This window comes from Ictalurus furcatus, chromosome 19 (assembly GCF_023375685.1).
Source record: "Ictalurus furcatus strain D&B chromosome 19, Billie_1.0, whole genome shotgun sequence".
Classification (NCBI taxonomy): Eukaryota; Metazoa; Chordata; class Actinopteri; order Siluriformes; family Ictaluridae; genus Ictalurus; species Ictalurus furcatus.
The window spans coordinates 6,923,158-6,946,692 of NC_071273.1; the positions used below are offsets into that span (position 1 = coordinate 6,923,158).

The window sequence follows — 23,535 nt, forward strand, 5'->3', positions numbered from 1 at the left end:
GGGAGCTCACAGTAGCCTACACCAAGGAAGGTCTATATATCCGAACTATATGAACATAAAGAAGTTTATTTTAACGTAGTTCTCATATCTTGCCACAAGATGGCGTATGTTTTCCCACGACAAGCACGGCGCCGTTAGCTTCCCGTTAGCTGACGTCATTGAGCTGCAGCTCCACTGCCACATGTAAACAAGGAAGTGTGGAGCGCGCGCTGGATTTCTGTGTTTCTATTTATTATGCTCACGTTTGGCTTGACACTCGTCCGACAGTAAGTGGGTGTTTTATACTGCTGGATTAGTGCATGCATATTACTAGAAGGTGAGCGGTTTCCTACAATGTCCTGATGTCCTGAGGAAAGGACAAGGTTGTGTGTGTGTGTGTGTGTGTGTGTGTGTGTGCGCGCGCGCGCGCAAAATCCCGTTTAGAGGACAAGCCTTTACTTCAGTTTCATACAGAAGACCAAATGTGGGTTCCACTAGTAGTTTTATTGGCTACATGCCAGATACTGGTATTTGATCAAGCAAGAGATGTCTCTTCTAGTCACAAGAGAACATACTTAAATGAAATAACTAAAAAAAAAAAAAAAAAATTATATTCTCCCACTCCATGATTTAAAATAGTGAGACTTTTGCTAGAGATTACAACAAGGGCTTGTAACATTTGCAGCCATGACCAAGCATGAGCAGTAAAACAACCCAGTCAGGTCAGATTACATATTATTGTTTATTTAAAGTATTATCTAGAAGAAGGAATTACTTCCTGTCAAAAACTTTGTGCAAGTGAACTATAAAAACAGCACTGACATTATTTTTTACAAGATAGTATTTAGCGAGATCAACGCCCAACACCGAGACAGCTCCAAGTATAAATGGCATCTAATCTTAGTCTAAAATGCCTCAGGTCCAAGATGGTACTTGAGTGCTACAGCCCAGAGTCGTGTCTGTTATATGAAAATAATGGACGCTGGGGTGGTGTGATATGGAACGACGCACAAGCCGAGTGCATTATTTTTGTATAACAGCACGGTCTGACGTGTGTTATTCCGCTTACATTACAGCAATTTCCCACTGATTACAGTCTTCATTTCATTAATGAATGAAACGTTGTGCATTTTAATGGTTTATAGTTTGATTGAATGTTGTGGAACTTCTAAGAGACAAATTCGTTCTACTTATCACTTACGTTATCGCTGCGGTAAACAGGCGTTTCCTCACCAATCTCTCTCTCTCTCTCTCTCTCTCTCAAAAAGCACAGTCTGGTTAGCATTTATTTTTGTAAAGTCTCCTAAAAACACCACCACCTCATTGATTATACGTGTAATTTCGCTAACAACATGTTTTTAAAATCCATTTATTATTAGTCTTCAGTTATGTGGCGCATCCGCCATACATGTCCGTCGGTATGAGCTGTTACTGTAGAAACAACAACGTATTAGAACGAGCGCATTAACGTTAACCTGCCGTTTACGCTACAGCCGGAGGACTGTCCGAGCCGTGCTGTTATACAAAACTAATGCACACCTTCTGACCAATCAGATTCAAGCATGCAACAGTGATGGAACACTTATCCAGATTACAGAGTTTGCCTTCAGTCAAGTACGACCAATCTGACTGCGATACGTCCGTTAAATTACGCTCGTACTCTAAGGTCATTGTGGCGAGTTATCGTTTGAGCTGGGGGATACAGTTTAACTAGCGACTTAAGTGTATTTGTTGATGATCAGATTAAGGCCCTGCATCCCCTCGTCTAAGTTGTTTGTGTCGTTTTCTTCCTCATAGTGGTGAAACCCAGTACAACAAAGACAAACTGCTGCAAGGTATGAGCAAGAACCTGGGAGAAACATTGGTTTTTACTGTTTTGGCTATAAGGACGGCTATGAGGTAAAAAGAATATGTGGGGTTTTGTTTGTGTGTGTGTGTGTGTGTGTGTGTGGTTTAGGTCAAGGTATTGATACTTCCTTGTCAGAAATGGGACTACGGCAGGCGGACGCTGCAGGCCAGTACCTGCAAGACCTTCGCTTCACCAACGCTTTTGTCAGCAATCTTCAGAGAGCCATCCAGGTGTGTGTGTGTGTGTGTGAATATGAATTTCAAAATCTAAAGACACTGATCTGTGGTCCTGGGAGTTTATGTATTCCTCCCTGTTTCCCCAGACTGCTGAGATCATCCTGAAGAACAACTTGCACTCTGCTGACACGGTGATGGTGTTGGATCCTTTGCTCAGAGAGAGGGTGAGACTGCCAATTCATCTCTGTGTCATTCTGTAAAGCTGTTCACACACTATTATCCTGCTCTACACCACAGCATAAGTCGATGCGGTGTGTCTGACACGCTTGGCTTGGATTTGATTACATGTTGTGCCAGGGATTCGGCGTGGCTGAGGGGCGGCCCAAAGAAGACCTGAAGAACATGGCGAACGCAGCAGGAAAGGCCTGCCGGGATTTCACACCACCGGGTGGAGAAACTCTCGAGCAGGTAAACTTCAGTTCATAGTGCTGGAATAAAGATTCTAGTTCGTGATGGAGTCAGGAATCTCGAAGGACCTCTCGTTTGGTTTCGAATTCTATGCAGGCTTTTGATTTTTATCCAGCAGTAGGCATAATGTACTTCCAACACGACGCTGCTTTTTAAATCGTATTCATTGTCATGGTGATTTGAATGCTTAAGATCCCTTGTGCTCCTCTTGGTTGCCTTTGAAAAATACATGTCGCATGTTTCAAAAACAAAACTAATTTCAACAGGCACTAATTAAAGTCTCTGTAGCTCAGTCTTAAATGGGCTTTTTCTTATTTGTACATACATTTCAAGCAAATCGTTGGATTAAGTGAAGTCTAAACATTACAAAAACATGCTAACGTATCTTCTGTACTTTAAACAGACTGGGCTGTTAGGAGATCCGAAGATGAATATGAGATCCCCTTAGAACACGGCACCTTTCATTTGAACCCACCCACTTTGTGATCAAGTGATCAAAAATATTAAAACATGTGACTGACAGGTGTTTCTTGCTGCCCAGGTGTGCAATGTTACATTGATTGTTTAAACAGTTAATAGCTCTGAATATCTACTCTTGGTTTGAACCCTGGCTTTTTCCGGTGAAGACTGCGTTTGTTGTTTAAAAAAAAAAGGATAGACCAACATAAAGACCAGAGAGCTGTCTATGGGAGAAAAGCAAGCCGTTTTGAAGCTGAGAAAAGAAGGAGAATCTATCAGAGCCGTTACACAAGCATTTGGCACAGCCAATACGAGAAATTGGACTGTCCTGAAAAAGAAGGAAACCACAGGTGTGCTAACAACCAGTGAAGAAATGTCTCCCATGTATAGCATAAATATTAGACTTGCTTTCAGAGGGGACTGTATTTATCTGGTGTTTTATCAAAGTCAGGTGTTTTTCCCCCAATCCTGCACAATTGGGGATTTCCTTCTCTAACTCAGCCAGTTCAACCTAGTTTGTTAATTTCCTAATGAGCAGGTACTACAGGACTAGGATAGACAAACACTGATCTTTGTTTTGCTTTTATCCCCCCACTTATTTTCCTCCCTATTTGGTCGTTTTTCAATTCCCACCCATTAGCTAGCCCTCCCTGATTACATGACAGCTACCAAACAGGAAAGATGAGGTAGCATGTGCTTCCTCCAAGACAAATGAAGCCAGTCAGTGCATTTTTTTCCAATCACAGGGCAGCTGAATACACTCAGTGAAATGCTCTAACTGCACTCTGAGACATACGTATCCTCACAGATGCCTAGTGTCGCTCTGATTGACAGGGGAGAGAATAATACAAATCCCTCCCATCCAGTCATGGCCAGTTTTGCTGTCTTGGTGTCCTGGCCACGGATAGCCGTGTCATCATTGAGAGATCACGAGTTTGAATCCCGACGTTGCCACAGCCATCCGTGATAAGTAGTACCTTTTTTTCCCTGGGCAAACAATAAGGATGATCTGTTTTCACTGCATCAGACTACACATTGTAATACAGTAAGCACTCGGTCATAGTTGAATTGTGAACAGCTTGTTTGATTATCACAATTGTAAATGGATGTCTGTGCGTGTGTACAGGTAAAGACACGTTTTCGCAAGTTCCTGAAGTCCATGTTCCAGCGCATGCTAACTGACCACTGTCCCAGTACGTGTCCCAGTTCTAGCCCGGAGCTTCCAGAATCGGCCCTGCCAACAATCGCAGGACTCGCCAATGATGGGGTTGAGAACTTGCGCACCCACGCGTTAGTGGTGAGCCACGGTGCCTTTATCCGCGTGGCAGTGCGTCACCTGGTGGATGGTCTGCACTGCATTCTGCCCGAGGGACTGAGGATGAGCCAGGTGTACTCAGCCTGCCCCAACACGGGCATGTGCAGGTTTGTCATCACACTCGGAATGGAAGACAGCGTCCCAAGACCTGTTTCGCTCCACTGCATCTTCATCAACAGGAAGGATCACCTCGCCAGCCTCAAAGACTCGAGCTTGAGTAACTAACCACGACTGCACCGAGTTCAGAGACACTCCAAGCTTCCGGTCATTTAAAAGCTCTAAGGACAAGCCGTCTCCTTGCTCCTTTGCATTAGAAGAAGAGTGAGAAGTTTTCTAAGCATGTGTCCTGTTGTATATTTTATTTATGGTCCTGAGATTTCTGTGTTACAAAATGTGTACAAACTGTTTTATATTTACAGTGTAGAGTGGAAAGACGGTATTCTTCTGAAACACTATTTATTGGCATGGTATTATGTATTATTAATGTACTGTATTATTGGGGGGTGGGGTGGATTAGTTGTTAGCATGTTTGCCTCGCACCTTCAGGGTCAGGGGTTCGATTCCCACCTCCACCCTGTGTGCGCAGGGTTTGCATGTTCTCCCCATGCTCTGGGGGTTTCCTCCGGGTACTCCGGTTTCCTCCCCAGTCCAAAGACGTCCGCTGTAGGCTGATTGGCATCTCTAAATTGTCCGCAGTGCGTCAGTGGGTGTGTGATTGTGCCCTGCGATGGGTTGACACCCCGTCCAGGGTGTCCCCCGCCTTGTGCCCCGAGTCCCCTGGGACAGGCTCCAGGCTCCCCGCGACCCTGTGTAGGATAAACAGTACAGAAATTGAATAGATGGGTGTATTATCAAGGGCAATGACTTGAATGGTCTGATCCCAGACAAGCTTTGATTTTTTTTTTTCTCTTAGACTGACAGAATGCACTTTATATACAATGCATAGAACTTTTCTTGTGTGGAGCAAAAAAATGACGTGTTAAATTATCTTATAGCATAGAAAATAAAGAGTGATGAACGGTTTATGTCTGACTCAGTAGCTCACATTTATGTTTTATTTAATCAGTTACCACAGAGATTTTAAAAATGAAGGTGGACAAAATGCTATGTAGGAACACTCGGACTTGCATTACAAATCATAGCACGATACACAATAACTGTGCCCTGCGATGGATCGGCACCCTGTCCAGGGTGTACCTCGCCTTGTGCCCGATGCTCCCTGGGATAGGCTCCAGGATTCCCCGTGACCCTGAAAAGGATAAGCGGTATAGAAGATGGATGGACGGATGGATACACAATAACTCCATGCATAATAACTGTGAACTGTTGTCCAGAAGATGGCACTGTACAACAGGACCAGGACAACTTCGAGAAGCAGCATCCCTGACAGAAGGCCCGAGAGAGAAAGGACACGTGTCCTCGTCGCAGCCGCCCACGCTCTGGCCACAAGCAATCCCGGCCTCTCCCCTTCATTTTCCGTCCCTTGTTGGAAGTGTGATCTTCGGAAGCCTGTCATTTACCCGTCGGTGAGTAGGCGGTGGTCTGGTCTCATTTGTCACGCAGAGACGACCTGGATCGGTCCATAATCCTCCTGTCCAGAGAGTCTGCGGCCTCGCATTCCTGCCCTCCCACGGAACCTCCTACTGCGCCAAAAATATCGGGAGCAAGCCAAATCCACGGTCGCGCACATCACACTTATTAGCACATGCTGTCTAGAAAACTTGGACAGTTCATTTTCAGTCATTTGGTGCAGCTGCGCAAACAAAGGTGACCCTCAGGTAAACCTATATGGCGTGTTTGACATCACGATTCGGTTGAACTCCGTGCCTATGTTGTCACTCGTTTGTACATGTGTGCATGTATAATTATACACTATGACCCTGTAGCATTATTTTTGATCCTTTGGAGCGGAAGAACCGCTGGTGATTGGCCAGAAAACAAGAACACATGTCTAGGCACCCAAACAAAGTCATGTGAGCAGGATGTTTAGGGATGTGTACAATATGTGGCTGCCTCTCATACATCTTACTTGCATAATACAATTACAGTTTTCTTTCACCTGAGCTTCTACACAACGGAATAAAGAGAATCGACAAGGCCAGCACCTTCATAACGGTGACGCACATCGTCTCGCAGCATGAGTACGACTGACAACATGGATGACTCGTTCGCAGACTGTATTAACTCCGTTCAGATTCTGCAGACGCACTTTGAAAGACATTGCTACGTTTCCTGAAGGAAATTCTGTTCTCTTATATGCTCTCTCAACACAATCAAATACATGGATATTTTTGCTTACAATAACCCCATTACAAATCAAGCTTAGCAGATCCTCGGGCACTCTTTAGGTGAAGGTGTGTGTGTGTGTGTGTGTTGTGGGACTCTGCGGTTTGGTTTGTGTGTGAGAAATGGACACTTAATTCAGCGTGATGTAATGTGATGACTCTGCTGAATGCTTTAAAGCTCCCCAGAGAATCGAGGGGTCAATACTGTCTTCGTCGGAGAGGCATTAATCGCACACTGTCTCTTTACAAGTCATGCAATTGTGAAGAAGCCTCAGCAACTTCATAAACAATAGGCCGGGGTGTGATGCGACACGCAATAACGATTGTTTACCTTATTGAGAAGATCAAAAAGACTGCGCAAACAATGGAATCAGTCAAACGAATTACGTGTGCTATATAATAACTGGAAAAAACCTACATCCCCGTTTGAGTTGAAGGCATGTATACTTGAAAGGACACTAGATAACATCCGGACTGATTTGACATGCCTTGTGGTCGAAAAAAAAAAGTATATTTACAGCACTACTCTCCCTTTCTAATGATGGCCAATCAGCCCGCACCTCTGCCTTTAATTAGTGGTTTACTGATTGCACTTCCCTTGTCGTCTATATAAGGACAACCCCAGCAGTCTGTACAGGGCTTTTCGGATATCCGGTCGCGAAGGCTGTATCCTAGCCTGGTGATCTTCTGACTCAGAAAAGGCCAGTGGGGTCAGGTTTCCTCCAGGCGCAAGGCAGCTCTAGACTACATTTTGACCACAATAGCTGCTGCCACTGCCGTTCGTGGGGCCTGAGTGGGTAGAGCAGAGAGTGTACACGGGCATTGTGTTTTTTCCGGAGTTTGTTCCCCCTGAGTTTCTCGACATAAGTGCACACTTTCGAAGCTTTGTGGTCTGGGAAGCTGATGTGCTAATTGCTGCAGGGGGGCGGGGAATGAAATTTAAGCAAGAGCTTGTTTAAGAGCATGTTCCTAACCACCGGTTAAGCCCTTTCACCCCTGTTCGGGTTTCAGAAGTCTTAAGGAACATTGTGTCTTCTGAGCCGTGCCATGATATCCAGCAATAGCACTGGTTCCATTAAAGAAAAACGAGACGGCTGGTTGATGCAGTGCTTCTTAGTTCCAGGTTCTCGGCAGTCATTTGTATTGCTTTCTCTATGTTCCATTCCCACTGCATGAAAAGTTTATATATATATGCTTGTGAAGATGTCTTGAATAGAGGAAAAATGATCTAATATTTCTTATTTTACATACTACCGTAATTTTAAGCTTAAAACTGATTGTCTTGTTCTATTGCTAGATAATTTTGCTTCCTTCTAGAAATAAACAAAAGATATCTACTGATAGAAAAAGAGAATTTCCAATTTTCAATAACAAATATCTAGAATTAGGCTTAATAATCTTAGATTTGTTCCTTCCTGAGGAAAATAATCATGATTGGTCGAGCTGGAAAAAAAAAAAAAAGTACCTAGGGTGGTTTGTGGGCCATTTTGAGAAATCAAACTGGATTGGCAGACAGAGATTTATGTAGTCTGATCTAGTCTAATCTGTTGTGCTGAACGAACTGTAAAATGCGCCGGACATACAGACACATCCTCACACTTTCCTGTAGAAGCTGAGGTTTGTCACGTTGACAGAAATATCTGCTGCGCTCCTATACAGTGCGTTGCTCTTTTCCTTCTCCAAACTCGAGACCATTCAATTCCCATGCACCAACATGCACCTGGGGTCTTTCAATCTGTTCACCTTAACATTCGAGGCATTCAATATTCAACACAATATTTACTCAAGAAGGAAGAAGAAATGAAGTCATCATATATATGATGTATATAATTAGAAATCTATCTATCTATCTGTCTATCTATCTATCTATCTAACTACAGTGCTTGTTGTGGCTGTAGTGTTTAATTTGCTCTTTGGCTATTCATTTATTCTGAGCAGATAGTCCGCATGCAGAAGCGTAGAGAAACTGTGTTGTAATGCTGCAATGCAGTGAATTATCCAGTGGAAATCATGGACTCCTCCTCCACCAGAGGGCAATACCTTCAAAAAAAGAAAACCCTTTTACGCTCTACAGTATGTTTGCGAAGGGAAACTTTTGCTTCCTCGACAGTTTTGTTCTTTGACTTCTTCTGGTGATCCGGGATGTCTTATCGTCTCTGTCTAAAAGGTGTTTTCTGCCTTTTTGTCTTACTACCACATCAGATTGCAGAGATTAGACGGCACTGCCTGAAGTCAAAGGAATACGATTAGTCAATAAGCTTATTAATTTGACGCAAAGACTGAGGAAAATGGTTTCCTATTGGTCGATATTGGACTTGTAAAGTAATTAATTTGTAGTTACTGTGTCTACATAATGGTGATGTGACTTGAAACTTGTTTTTTTTTTTTTGTCCTTTGGCTCATCGTGTTTACCAGGGACTCACTGTGATTTCTCTCTCTCTCTCTCTCTCTCTCTCTCTCTCTCACTGTGGGCATGTTTTTATGTCTAAGGATAGAATATATATAAAGATAATAAGGATATCTGACAGTATTGACCTTGTGGAGACATTTGGCTGGTCCCCATGAGCAAAATCTTCTTCTTCTTCTTCTTCTTCTTTTTTTACTGCAGTTACTGAGGTTAAGGTTTATATTTAGGTGGAGGTGTAGCATTTATTAGTCCTCACAAAGATAGTAAGACAAATGTGTGCGTATGTGTGTGTGTTTGTGTGCATATGTGTCTACACTTCCCTTTCATCTGCAAAATTACCTTGCTCGACATTCCTGGCTTTCTGCCCCCACTAACCCACCCATTCCTAGCATGTGTGTCCAACTGGCACTCAAATCAGCCAGTGGGGAAAGGTGCTCATGCTTTCACACTCGCTTTGAGATAGCCGCCGGCGCACTTGACGCCTGAAGGGGGTGAGAACGTGCAAAGTGGCCCACGAATGTCTGATAGAATGTCTTACATTCCTGCGTTGGACCCACTGGCCTGGTGTTGGGTTCCAGCCGGAGAGATAGAAGAACTGGGGTGCACTACACACTCTTCTGAAATTTGTTCCATGCATACTGGTACTGGTATCTAAACAACAACACTATTCTTAGAATGCTGGACCATTTCTAATATAGGCAGTATCATTCAACAAGAGGTTATTTAAAACCAACATTAAGCTATTTAGCTTTGGGAGAAATCTTTTGAATAAAAAAAAAAAAAAAAAAAAAACCTCACTGAGCACTTTATTAGGAATCCCCATACACCTAGTCATTTATGTAATTATCCAATCAGCCAATCATGTGGCAGACATGCCGTGCATATATTCATGCAGATACGGGCCAGCAGCTTCGGGTAACATCCACATCAACTATCAAAATGGGGGAAAATGTGATATCAGTGGCACGATTGTTGGTGCTCGACTGGCTGGTTTGAGTATATCTATAACTGCTGATCTCCTGGGATTTTCACACACAACAGTCTCTAGAGTCTAGGAGAACATGCAAGCACAGCACACACACACACACACACACACAGTGGAGGCGGGATCTGAACCCCCAACCCCAGACGTACAAGGCAAACATGCTAACTACTAAGCCAAGTTAACCTCCCGCACCTTGAAAGTTTCTGACATTCCAAGTTTTCCTGACTGCTTCCTAAATCTTTTAAAGTTCACTTATAACTCGCTTCAACTTGTCTTTCTTCCAAGAAAAAAATGACCCCTAGATGTGAGTGAGTGAGTGAGTGAGTGAATGGTGCGCAGTGATGGATTGGCATCCCATCGATAGTTCCCAGTATAGGCTTCGGACTCACTGCAACCCTGACCACCATAAAGCGCTTACTGAACATGAATGATGAAAATTTGGCTTTGTTGGCTCCTTCAACAGCTTTATGCTTGATTTATATTCTGTCTCACTTGTACGCTTTGGATAAAATAGGCTAGCAAATGAATAATTCTAAATTCAGTGGTGGCTCATCCATAGGGGCAGATGGGGCAAATACATTGAAAGAAATGGTAATCTTCATAAAGTCCTCATTTACAACTCCATACATTTTTATTTACCTTTGTGGAGTGACCAGCAATTTTTTAAATGTTGCTATTTCTCAGATATAAGCCAATGTTTCATTGATTTGCTCACTTTTCTGGATGTTGCGCAATTAACGCCATAGATTTATTGTCACACCTAGTGGTCAAAAATGGGAACTGCAAAAAGCGCTAATTAGCCTGTAAAGGGCTTCGCAAAAATTTTTGTGAGTGTTGCGGCCAAACGTGCTTGATTTTGCTGCAGCTTTTTTCAAATTTTGCAGTGCAACCCGCGCAAAACTACTCGAATTGGCGAAACTGCAATTGTGCGAAATTGTTTTACACGGTCTTTCGCAGTGATGTCTGTTGGTAAATTAGACCTTTTAGCTGTACTCATGTTCGACACACAAGAGGGCTTTGGCTCAGTGTGCGTCGCAGTGACGTCACAAATCTGCAATGGCCCAAATCTGTGGAAAATTTGGATAATTTTGATAAATTGCAAGTTCCTCCGAATACTGTGGCGTTTGCTTGATTTCACGTTAATTTCTGCGACCGTGAAATCACGAAATCCTTGAAGGACTCGCTTATAGAGGCCCATTGGGGCAGGATTCATACTGCCTCATGCTCAGCGGAGAATCAGTGGATAGGACAGTTAACAGGGTTGCTAGCCTAACAATTTTTTTTTGGGGGGGGGGGGGGGGATGGTAGATATATTGCTCAGAATGGGAAAGGGAAAGTGAGATTACAGAGTAATGCGTGTGCACCATGGTGACCTTGTTTCCCATACAAACGCTATGAAAAAGAAAGAAAAATGTGTCTTTTCCAAAGCCTGAATTTTTTACGATAGTTTCTGACTTTTTGAGATGTACCTAAGTGCAAATTGTGCTGAAACCTGGCGCCCCTGGCCTCACAAACCTGCTGTATCGAACACAGTTGAACAAAAGATACGTCTAAAACCACTCAAAGCGAGCTGATTGATTGTATGCTGGATGGCTGTATGTTATCAACACTCAGCTGTTGACTACGGAGTTAGTCTAAACATTCACAAGGTAGTAAGTCAAGTGTGATAGCCTCTCTGCTTAATTCAGTGTGTTCATTAATTCTGTCATCCTGCCCCACTAAAATCTATCTTCACGAGCCACTTCTAAGTAAATTACTAATTTATGAAAGACTATAATGTAATACCTGTCACAAAAATAGCAATGCATTGTAAAGAATATCACTTCCACCACTTTGGAGGAAGTTGGAGTCTTCTTCAGCGGTAATTCTTACCATGCTGTGTGATGAACCGTTCATGCGATGTGCAGCAAAGCAAAAAGTACAAGCAGCCACACATTTATTGCAGGCAGCAAAGAAAGTGATGACCTCTAGATCTGTACGCTGGCAGCATTTATGCCTGAGTCATCCCCCAGTACGTGCTTTAGTACTTAGAGTTCTCTGTCTCTCTGCAGGGGGAGATGCAGCGTGCTCACAAACTACGCTTCTGCCTCTGATCCTGTCAGCTTAGTCACTCTGTGGAACTGAGACTGCTTGGGCAGACATGCTCGAGTCAGGCTTCGAAAAAATCTCTCTGCAGAAAATACAGCCCATTTGATGAGAAAGACCACAGTCACCAACACTAAGTCAGCTCTATACTGTAGGTAAATACGCATTGTAATTCTGCTAGTTGTTCCGTCAGCTGTATTCAATATGTAGATGTACACTCACCGGCCACTTTATTAGAAACACCTGTACACTTACTGATTCATGCAATAATCCATGTGGCAGCAGGTCAACGTTCACATCAGGCATCACTATGTGATCACAGTGACCTTTGACATGACTGAGGTATGGGCTGGATTGAGTATTTCAGTGGGCACAGGCTCACCAAAACTAGACAGCTGAAGATTAGACAAAGACTTGTCGGGTCTTTTTGCAATTTTGGTGAGTCTGTGCCCATGAAAGCCTCGGATTCCTGTTCTTGGCTGACAGAAGTGGGAACCCTTCTGTGTGGTGGTCTGCTGTTTCAAGGTTTGACATGTTGCGTGTTCTGGGATGCTTTTTCGGCTCACCGCTGCTGTAAAGAGTAGTTATTTGAGTTATCATAGCCTTCCTGTCAGCTCAAACCAGTCTGGACATTCTCCTCTGACCTCTTTCATAAACAAGCATGGATGTTTGGGGTTTTTTTTGTGTTGTTTTTTTTTGCATCATTCTGAGTAACCTCTAGAGACTTGTCTCATTCTAGAGAATGCATGAAAATCAACAGCTATAGAAATACTCCAACCAGCCAAATGATTGGCTGATTTGATAATTGCATGATTGGGCGAGCGTCCCCGGGTTCAGTCAGTGTATATCATTTTGTTAGACAGTAAGTCCATTAGCATTCTGTACTTGCAGAAGCAAAAAGAAAGACTCACAGTGATATGCCACATAATTCCTTTAATCCTGAATTATGGATATGAATCCTGAATGATGGACTCATATCTTTATCTATACATTCGTACAGGTTTTTACATGAAAATTAGGAAGCAGCAGGACACCACCAGACAAAAAAAAAAATACAGCTGCCCGCCTGTGGAGTATTAAATGTTTAATGGACTTTCATGGTCCTTATGTCATGCTTGGGTAATTCCCTGCCTGCTGTTATTGCCTCTTCTCAGCTGTTGTGTGTATACTGTATAACCCTGTGTTCATAAAAAACCTCATTTAAAGGGCTTGAAGTGCAGCAGATCCCGTTACTCACACTGCTGCACTCCTACAAAACCTACCGCTATGGCCATATCACTCTTAACAATTTAGAATTACGTTTGGAGGAGGGGCTGAGAGAGAGAGGGAGAGAGAGAGAGAGAGCGAGAGAGAGAGAAAGAAAGAGAGAGAGAAACAGCTGACCAAAGACAAAACTAACATTCATGACGTTCCTCTTTGTGATCCTCAGATTTCAAGTTATGTTTGACAGCCATGACTCTAGCATACTGGGGGGCTTCTGAGAAGAGCTGAAGTGTACACCCTGCCATCAGTCTTATTGAAACCTGGTCTATACAGTGGTGGGTCATGCACATTCAGGAAGATAGAACACACACTTCGGTAATTCAATAGCTCTCTCGCTCTCTCTCTCTCTCTCTCTCTCTCTCTCTCTCACTGGTACCTTCCACCTCATTGCTGGACTTCACAAGATTTCAGCAACTATCTTCTGCATTGTCCCATATAGGACTGGCTCCTCCCTCATCTCTCTATTCCTGATATTTGCCGGCTGACCTAGTTCTAACAATGTGCTTGACTCCCCCTTGTCTAAGAATGGACATATCGTTGTTGTCTTCCAGATCAGTGTTTCTCCATCCTGGGGCTAAATGCCCTGGTACTGTACATTTTCATCATCTCATCAGCTCAGTTATTACTAAAACAAGTGCTTCCTCTCTGAGGGCCTGGATTAAGATACACTGACCCATATTATTTATCATTTCTCTTCTATTATTCTATATATGTAGTATATTATCATACAATGTTATATTTATATCGTTTTTAAGCCATTGCAGATCATTCATATTTCATCAGTAAAGCCAGTCAGAGATAAACGTGACATGAAAACATTGGGTTATATATCATTTGTTTGTTTGTTTGTAGGGTTTTTTTTATTATTGTTTTCACCATGGATACGCTATGGGGGGGGGGGGCACTATGGCTTAGTGGTTAGCCAATTTGCCTCTTACCTCTGATATTGGGCATTCCTCTGGGTGCTCTGGTTTCCTCCCCCATTCCAAAGACATGCGTTGTAGGACGATTGGCAGAATGTGTGTGCGATTGTGCCCCGTCCAGGGTGTGCCCCAAGTTCCCTGTGATAGGTTCCAGGCCCCGCACGACCCTGTGTAGGATAAGCAGTACAGAAAATGGATGGATGGATATACTAATGTGACCTTTTTCTAGGAGTGCACCTTAGACTCTTTGGTAAACACCGGTAGTATGTGATCTCAGAGCGGATCATGCCTCAGAAATGATTTGCTAATATGCACGTACGTTGAAATTGCTCTGATCGTGTCCGTGGGACACCTTAACGTGCCACGGAACACATTTTAAAGAGGGTTGCCAGAACTACAGAACAAAACTGAAAGGTGTGTTGAAACCTACAGACAGGGGAGTCGAGAGTGCAAATCAATACAACGTTATTCTGACTGATCACCTTCATCCTACGTGTATGATGAAACACATTTCTCTCCTGATGGGTGTGGTCTCTTCCAGGACGACTCCGCCCCCATCCACAGGCCATGTGGGTTCACTGTATGATTTGACTGAAATAATGCTGAAATAATGTAAATTATATGCTCTGGCCTTCACAGCTACTAGATCTCAACCCAGTTGAACACCTGTCAGAGATTTTGGAGCAGAGCCATGTGTTAGACAGCACTCTATACCATTCTCATCAAAAAATCTTTCGGTAGAAAGGTGTTTATCCCTCCAGTAAAGTTCTAGAGACTTCTAGGATCAAGGGCAAGGCACATCCCAGCACGTTACTAACACTTTATACGGGTTCTTCCTTTAAATTTCCTCTAACCCATCTAGAACCATGTTGACCAGAGAATCAGCAAAAATTTAGACCACGACAGTGAAATGTTAAAAACGGCGAGTTGGAAAGCTGTCCTCTCAGCAGTCACTCAGCAGAAACATACTGCTGTTTTGCCCGCTGTCCGACACATCTGTCGATCTAATTCTGAGTCTGTCTATTGAGCTGTCGTTATTTCCCTCTGGGCTCTGGCATCATGTTTACGACAGATGACGATACAGCATAAGACTGCGCAAATGTGCAAGTCTAACAGCCTTCTACCATGTAGTGCAATTCCTCAGACAGGTATACTGACTTTACTGTGATCATTTAACCACAGCAATACACTATTAGTGAAAGGTTTTCTTAAGAGTTGAAAGGGAAATCTCAGTTTGGGTTAATGTATGCATTTTAGTTTCTTCTCCAGTGTTGTCAATTATTATTATTATTATTATTATTATTATTATTTTCTCAACGCTGACATGACTGAATATAAGGTAACTAAAGATGATGGCTGCTGAGTAGGCTAAGTGATATCATTTTGCCAGTGACCGAGAGATGCTGCGCTGACGTCACGGCGTACCGAGAGGCGCGCGCGCTTGGTACAGCACTGCGCAGCATCCCCGCTTCACGCCGCGCATTCCTACAATCTAAACCCTAATACGCTTTGCACGTGATTTATCTTGCTGAATACTCGTTACGCATGGTTATTATGCCATATGTTTTCATTGCGGGGGTGGTGGTGGTGGTGGTGATGGGGGGGGGTGTGGGGGGATGACGGGACAAGAACTTAAGCTTCCGTAACCTGTATAAACTTCCTCCAAAAGGCAACGGGGGAATAGTGTCAGATGGTAGCGTGAGTGCCATTGCTCTCCGGTGACAAGTGGCCTGTTTTTACACCTTCCTTCTAAATAAGGAAGCGGCCTGGTCAGCCATATGACCGGCGTCCCAAATTGGGACTCTTGTAGTCCCATCCAGAGCAGCAGCTAGTGCCTGGGCGTTCATCACAACTTTCTCTGTGAACCTCCTCCTCCTCCCCCTCCTCCTCCTCCTCCTGATCGCGCGGGACAGTGCGTGAAGATAGAGTGATGTCGCATGTCAGGATGCTGGGGGCCTGGCAAGGTGTGATAGGTGTTCGGTGAGTGTGGGGCCACACACACACACACACACACACACACTGAGCGGTCCGGCGTTGCCCCTAAAAGCAAAGAGGCGAAACATGCTAATCACTACTATCAGCACCAGCACAGCCACCGCACGTCGCAGCGCGCTCTTGCTCCGTCCCCCACTGACTCCGGGCTCGCGCTTCGCTCCTGAAACCCTGCTCCGTGACGCTAAAATAAGCTCGTGCAGCCATGCCGAAGGCAGGAAAACAGGAGGAGCGGTATTTTTAGCGCCGTGCGCTTCGCACCACGTGCCCCCGAGGTAAACCGGATGGCCATTGCGCGAAGGTCGCTCGTCAGTATGGTCCGTGAGGCCAGCGCGCGCTGGCCGCTCGCCACTGTGCTCTTCCTGGGCGTGCTGACCGGGATCGGGCCGCTCTGCGCCAGCGCCACCAACGGGACTTGGCCCGAGCGCCGCTGGGAGAGCCTGCTGTCGCGCTCTGTGCTGGCCATCTCGGGCGAGAGGGCGGACACGAGCTGGGAGAGCGACTATTTGCTGGGCATCAAGCGCGTGCGACGGCTCTACTGCAACGTGGGCATCGGGTTTCACCTGCAGGTCCTCCCAGACGGCCGGATCAGCGGTGTGCACGACGAGAACCAGTACAGTGAGTTTGCGTGCAGAAATTCTCTAACGCAACACACACACACGCGCACGCGCGCGCACGTCCTGGACGCACAGCTTCCTCACTATATAGTGCATTTATTTACTAAAAAAAAAAAAAAAAAATGACAAATGTATCCGTCGCTGTAAAGTATCCACATGACACGAATGCTTGGACGGATATAGCAACTTATTTTTACACCGACTCCTTCGGAAGTCCCGAATCCGCTCTGTCCTGTCCTGAGTGGACTTGAGGAACGCGTTAAGAGATCTCGGTGTGATTGATCTGAACGTGCTTTCTATTCCGTTGTAGAACAAAGGCACCGCGCGCGTCCCTGCACGACACCTTTGCGAGCTGCTGTTCTCGGTGCTGCAGGGCTGATCTGTATTCTAACGCGGTGTTGTGCTTTCTGCTCAGGTCTGATCGAGATTTCGGCGGTGGAGCGCGGGGTGGTGAGTCTGTACGGCGTGAAGAGCGAGCTGTTCGTCGCCATGAGCAGCAGAGGAAGACTGTACGGAACGGTAGGTTCCACTTCACCCAGCATCCAGTGTTTCCCAGTCCTCCTCTTCCTCATCCTCTTCCTCGTCCACCTCCTCTCCCTGTGTGCTGCACATCATTTTTGTTACACTTCTCAGCACTGACACGCACTTCTTAGCCTTGAGGGCTTGTTATCAGGTGGGAGAGCAGCAGGGCTCACAGCAGTTGTGTTTTCTTTTTATATGTTTTTATTGCCAAAGCACAAAGATAAGGTGAGAAGAAATCGACAGACTTTTCATTGTTTGTCTCGCAAAGATGAAGCAATGACATTTCCATTATTTACAGATCATTTAATGGTATATATCAACGGAAAATAATGATTCACTCCACGCTTACCTGCTCATTTTACTCGTTTCAGCCTGATAAACGACTTGTTAACGGGTCGAAGAATTGTATCCGAGAAGCCAAATCATCAAAGTGTGCTAAAGTGCAAGGACTTGACATGTCTTTAAATTCTAGTGGTGCTATGCATGATCAATAATCCATTGCATATTATTATTAATTGCCTTCAGTTCCCAACAGACCCCCCCCCCCCCCCCCCCAAAAAAAAAAGTATCTTTAATGGTAAATGCCGCACTTATATAGCACTTTTAACACACCAATGGTAGCAGAGCTGCCATGCAAGGCGCTAACTTGCCATCGGGAGCAACTTGGGGTTCAGTGTCTTACCCAAGGACACTTCGGCATGTGGAGTCACGTGGGCTGGGAATCGAACCTCCAACCCTACGATTAGTGGACAACCCGCTCTACCACCTGAACCACAGCCGCCCCTTTAATAGTTAGCTCGTTCTAGTGTGTTTTGTAATCTGCAGGTTTTAATATGATCGTTGTTTAGATTTGATAATAGGTTAAAATCTAGAACATTTAGGCCTTGTTCCTCTGGGGGAACCCCTACACATGAGTGTCTCCCTGTCAGAAAAGATTCCAAGAAGAACCCTTTTAGGATCATGGGTGGACATATTTAAATTAAAGGCAGGATTTCCATTTAGGTTAAATATATGTAAGGTCAGCAAAAAAAGTAAATAGGTCAATAAAGGCTGTTTAATAGAGTTAAAGCTGTTAAATCGAAAGATGTACATTTACAAACTTAATTCATTGTAGTAACATGGACATTATATCCAGTGTGTGAATTATACATGTTATGCAGATGTGTGCTTCAGTGAATCCCTGTGCTGTATCCTCAGAACAGCACATGAACACAACAAGTGCTGTTCAGCTTTATGTGGCGAATAGTGGCGTGAATGCCTTACAAAAAAGTCGTGTGTGCTTCCTGAAATACTCTTCAACTTACTTGTCTTTTATTGCTAGTAAAAAAACTGCCTCATGTCTGTCCCCTTTCTCGTACTCGTGAAATCTGAGTGCAAAAAAGACCTCTGTTATTTATTTGTGAAAAGGTCACTGCATTAAGCTTCGATTTATTACCAAGCTAAACTATACACGGATAAAATTCGTGAGTCGTGACTAAAGGGTTGCGTCTTACGCAATGGTACGGTATTGGTATCGACCGATTTCATTTATATTGACGTTTTTTTTTTTTTTCAGATAGACCGGGCAATACCAGCTAATTTTCACTTATTAAAACGTAGAAGTATATGAAAAATTTCAAGACCCCCTCCATGCATCTTGATTTGGGATCAAGCCTTATCCAGGGCGGGTCAGACGTCCCCCAAACACCTTGAGACGTCAACACCCTGATTATATCAATACGTAACAACTACATACAGCCATAAACACGCACAGACTCACCAAAGTAACAAAAACGAAAGATCTGCAGTTACAGTATTCCTGTAAGTCCATCAGGAAACGAAGGGTTAACTAACACCGTAAATACGTAAATTCATTCAACACTCAGGTTATTGCCGTGAAGATCCTTAGTGTGGCGCGGGCGAAAGTAAGATCCAGCCTTTTAAAACTGCAAAGTCCTTTTCCTCATCGCCCCGTATCAGCCCTGAGTGTTTTTCACATCATCTGTTCGCCCTCATTATAGCCGCGTTGAAAGATTCAACATCCTTTACGTGATAGTCTCTCTTTCGTTTCGCAATTAAATCTGGGCCCCTTGTGACAAGCAAGTACACCACGACCGAGACAGCTCAGAGTTTTAAATGTCAGGTCAAAGGACAACATATTAGAGCGTTGAACGTGAAATGAAATGACTGAAGCTGATCGGGGAATATCCGCTGAGTAAATATGAAAATATAAATTGTATACAACTGCTCCGGGATCAGGTTTAACCCCTTAAACGTAATCTATGGACTTGTATATTATTCAGTAACTACTGTATAATGAACCTTTTAGTAACTACAGCGAAGCTAAAAGGAAGGGTATGCGGTTCGGAGAGTGAGAAATCTGGACTCGTCAACAGGTATTTTATAGTCGAAGGTGCTAAATAATGAACAACTGTTAAATTTCTTAATCTTAGTCTAGATGGTGCTCATAATCAGGCCTTAAACACTAGCTAGTATGCTTTCTCAAGTAGCTGGGAGTCAGCAGATTGTAGAAGGGGAATTTATCCGCATTTTGAGCACAAAATGCCACATGCAACCGGATCATTTTAAGGGCGTTATACAGTACGGCACAAGCAAGAGGCATGCCAGGATACACCTTAAAGAGGAATTTGTATCGTTTGTATTGCTTATTTGTGCATAAAAGTCTGTAAATTTGCATGCCCATGAAATGAAATATCCATGGGGTTTTAATTGCCGCTAAAAGTAACCATTAAAGTCTTGCTGCCATTTTTATCACCTTGCAGTAGCCTGAGAGTTTACAGCATTACCTCAGTCACAAAATGTCCAAACCCAGGAATGGATTCTGCTTATTCAAACACTGTGTTGACAAGACGTCGCCGCACTCTGCCTTTTATTACCCGCATATACAGTGTCTTGTCATTTTTTTTTTCCGAATGATATATGACTTTTTACCGTTCGTATAATTGTGCTCATGTTTTATAGTCAACTATGTCGTTTATTTCTGTTCCCTGTCGCTGTCTTCACTTGCATTTACAGTTCGCTGCTTTTCATTGCTAGTTAGTGTCTGGCTGTCCATGTCGACCAGATACCAGAAGGCTAAAATGGTGTACTGGTTAGTTATCATTACCAATAATTCCTCGCTCCCTCTCGCTCACCGCTCTAAATCTGTCCCACACCGTGACCTCCTGACGCAAAACCCACTCGCGATCCAACCTCGTGCATATTTTAAACCAGACCTAATTTAGCTAGGTCAATAATCTAACCCGTGGATAATTGTTGTTTCTGGGCCGCATTCAGGGATCCGCATCTTAAGTTCAAAAGGTATGTCAGTATTTCTGCATGTTCAGATTCTGATTACACGGGTGCTTAATATAAAATTCCGGGAGGAGCGTTCTTATTACGTATTATTATTAACATTCCCCACATGCAGTTCATGTTTTCGCTCAGAGCTGTCAGGACGAGTTTTTTCATTTGTGTCTCAACCGGACTGAAAGGAAAGCACTTTCCTTTAAGCTGTAAAACCGTCTTGGGATAGAAAATGCGGACTGACGAAGCCGATTGCATTTTCCCCCCAATATGATGTAACATAAAACCAACCGACGGAAAAAAAGAAAAAAAACCCATAGTTTAGACTATTTTTCAGCAGACAAAGATTCAAATAATCATCTAACAGTAATTGTATACCAGTAGTGTCTGTTTGTTATGAATAAGGATATTACTTGCGATAATCACACTAATGATGCAATCACGGCAAAATTCTGGATTTCAGCCACATCAATCGGTTGCTGTCTTAAAAATAGCACGTGATGCAGCATATCCTATTTTTACATAATGATGTGGAAGTAGTGTTGGATTTCAAACCAACGGAAAGCAGCAAAAAGCATCAAGCGTTTGTAGGGATTTTGTATTTCTTCTACAAAATAAGCCTATTTTTATACAAATGAAAGCCATATTAGGATATACCTGTTGCTGTCTTTGTATTGCTGTTTATCGTCCTGCGCTCGTCTCACGCGGCACCTTACTGTAGTGCTGTGTACTGTTATGTGTCGTACAGTTGTCCTGGAGAAACGACAATTCGTTCCAATGTATACAAGCTACATAGAGTGACATTAAACACCCGCTTGACTCGACTTTCGTGAGCCGATGCAGAAAAACTCACTAGGAAACGTGAGTGAAATCGTAATATGTGTGCGCGGTGCACTTTTTCATGCTTTCATTAAGCTATTTTGAGGCTTTGTAGCCATTTTGGTTCATTTGCGCTCTTCTCGAAAGGAAACATTCCTAGTGTTTAGTGGATCACGTGACCAAGCAGTCATCTGCTCTGGTTACAGTTCGCTTTAAGTACACCTAAGAGGAGTTCCTGATGTAATTAATAGTTTTATGTGCTAAGACGCTATCTCTTCCGATCTACTCAGCGCGCACCAAAGTACGGGGGGGGGGGGGGGAGTGGGGTTGGGTTGGGTGAATCAGTCGCAAATGTAAAATGAGCAGCGTTTACTTTGAACATGCACTACCTCTCTAACAGAATGTCATGCTCAGTCTGATTTTAGTGCAAACATCTCAATCGCATGAGTCAGTCGAGAAGAGCGCGATCACCAAGAGGTCAAACTGTATATCGTCCGTGTTTCTGATCTCATTCTGTCTCCTTTCTTTTCAGCCCACCTTTAAACACGAGTGCGAGTTCAAGGAGACCTTGCTGCCGAATAACTATAATGCCTACGAGTCTTCCGTTTACAAGGGATTCTATATCGCTCTCAGCAAACACGGCAGAGTGAAGAGAGGCAACAAGGCCAGCACCTCCATGACGGTCACTCACTTCCTCCCTCGAATATGAGCGAGACCGGCCCGAAGCGCTCTTGTTTTGCACATGCGGTTTGCTCTCCGACATGGGAGCCTCGAAACGATGAACACCAAAAAGAGACTGCAAGAATACTACTCCGATGATATTTATTGTGACTTTATATATGTATATTTGGATAGCCAAAGTTTTTTGATTTTTATGTATATGCCATTTTTTGCTGCTTCTTCTTTTTGTACATTATTGCTCGTGGATATGGAGGCATTGCCAGTCTCCTCACCGCACTCGGGTGCTTAACAGGACATAAGGAAATACTGGAACAGACAGGAAGATGTCCTCTTCAGCTTTATACGGCAAAATGATTTTGTTTAATTACCTCAGAGCCGCTTGTGGGTTAAAGGGATTCACGAAGTTATGCAGAAAATGAATTGAATCCTTTTTTTTTTATTATTCTTTTTGTCTATGCCAAAGCAAGCTTGATAGTTTCATTTGTGCTGTCAGGTTATATATACTAACATATCTAGTTTTTTGTTTTGTTTTGTGGCTTTTTTTTTTTTTTTTGGTCTCTAGTTGTCCTGCCATGGAAATGTGAGAGCACTTAAAGCAACACGGATCCCTTTTTTGCTGCATGATGAGCTGAGGTGCCTTGGCATTCCTCCACGCCGCCCCTTTAACGTGAATTCTCCGAACGCCCCAGGGAGTCAGAAATAGGGCTGACATGTTAGCCATGGCTCTGGAGGGACTCTCCCGCAGAGGGGGTGGTGTGGGGGGTTAGGCGATGGCCGTTCGATCTCAGCTTGACTTCTCTTTGCTTTGACTAGAGAACTGGCCAATCTGCGGGCTGAGCGGAGTGAATGAATTGAGAGAATGTTAAAAAAAAAGAAAAGAAAAGAGAAGAAGAAGAAAAAAAAAACAGTCGCAACTTCAGTTCTCTCTTTAGTTCATAGTTTTATCTCTGAGCTAGGTTTAAAAAAAAAAAATACGGCGCAACACTATCGTTTCCTGTGGCCAAGGGTTACTCTGCGCCTAGGGTACCTTTTGCTTGCGCACTCTAGCTTCAGAAAAGAAAAGAAGAAGAAAAAAAAACTTGAGCAAGTGCGGTCTAAGAAGTATTTCCGTTCATAATTCGAGACACTGCGACGCTGGTAATGCTTGTCACTGGAATACTGGAATGGCTGAAGAGATCAAGTACACTTGATATATACTAAAATAAGCTTGTTTTTATAGTATGTGTATGTATGTGCTAGTCTACTCAACCAGTGAAACTGCTGTACATACCAAGAGCTCGGCCAAGAAATCTGGAAGCGAAGAGCTTGACGCTTCACTGTCTGCTGCTAATGGCAAAGCGTGTTTCAGATTGCACAAAGAGGCCATCAATGCCAGTGTCTGCTGTTAGTGGTGGGGCTCGGAGTATGTGAGAGTTCACGACATAT

At 43.7% G+C, this 23,535-nt stretch overlaps 2 protein-coding genes across 3 annotated transcripts; both read left to right on the plus strand.

Moving 5' to 3' along the window:
• tigarb (TP53 induced glycolysis regulatory phosphatase b) lies at nucleotides 1–5,741 on the plus strand. 2 transcript variants are annotated; one of them, XM_053650281.1, is made up of 6 exons: nucleotides 1–266; nucleotides 1,777–1,814; nucleotides 1,937–2,058; nucleotides 2,151–2,228; nucleotides 2,362–2,472; nucleotides 4,058–5,740. In XM_053650281.1, exons 1-6 carry the CDS (start codon nucleotides 235–237, stop codon nucleotides 4,469–4,471), a joined length of 795 nt encoding a protein of 264 aa, XP_053506256.1. In that variant the 5' UTR covers nucleotides 1–234; the 3' UTR covers nucleotides 4,472–5,740. The 2 variants fall into 2 exon arrangements, with proteins under 2 accessions (XP_053506256.1, XP_053506257.1); XM_053650282.1 differs by having other exon boundaries at nucleotides 201–316; nucleotides 4,058–5,741.
• A 10,729-nt stretch (nucleotides 5,742–16,470) lies between these two features.
• On the plus strand, nucleotides 16,471–23,041 carry fgf6b (fibroblast growth factor 6b). Its single transcript, XM_053650793.1, has 3 exons — nucleotides 16,471–16,804; nucleotides 17,219–17,322; nucleotides 21,962–23,041. The coding sequence occupies exons 1-3, from the start codon at nucleotides 16,471–16,473 to the stop codon at nucleotides 22,136–22,138; spliced, it is 615 nt and encodes a 204-aa protein (XP_053506768.1). The 3' UTR covers nucleotides 22,139–23,041.
• The last annotated feature ends 494 nt before the right edge of the window (nucleotides 23,042–23,535 follow it).

Bases quoted from the DNA above. Each gene is read 5' to 3' on its own strand.
- fgf6b (XM_053650793.1), top strand. From the start codon at position 16,471: ATGGCCATTGCGCGAAGGTCGCTCGTCAGTATGGTCCGTGAGGCCAGC. The intron at 16,805-17,218 runs GTGAGTTTGCGT...CTTTCTGCTCAG, and splicing joins GCACGACGAGAACCAGTACA to GTCTGATCGAGATTTCGGCG. The intron at 17,323-21,961 runs GTAGGTTCCACT...CTTTCTTTTCAG, and splicing joins GAGGAAGACTGTACGGAACG to CCCACCTTTAAACACGAGTG.
- tigarb (XM_053650281.1), top strand. From the start codon at position 235: ATGCTCACGTTTGGCTTGACACTCGTCCGACA. The intron at 267-1,776 runs GTAAGTGGGTGT...TCTTCCTCATAG, and splicing joins GGCTTGACACTCGTCCGACA to TGGTGAAACCCAGTACAACA. The intron at 2,059-2,150 runs GTGTGTGTGTGT...CTGTTTCCCCAG, and splicing joins ATCTTCAGAGAGCCATCCAG to ACTGCTGAGATCATCCTGAA.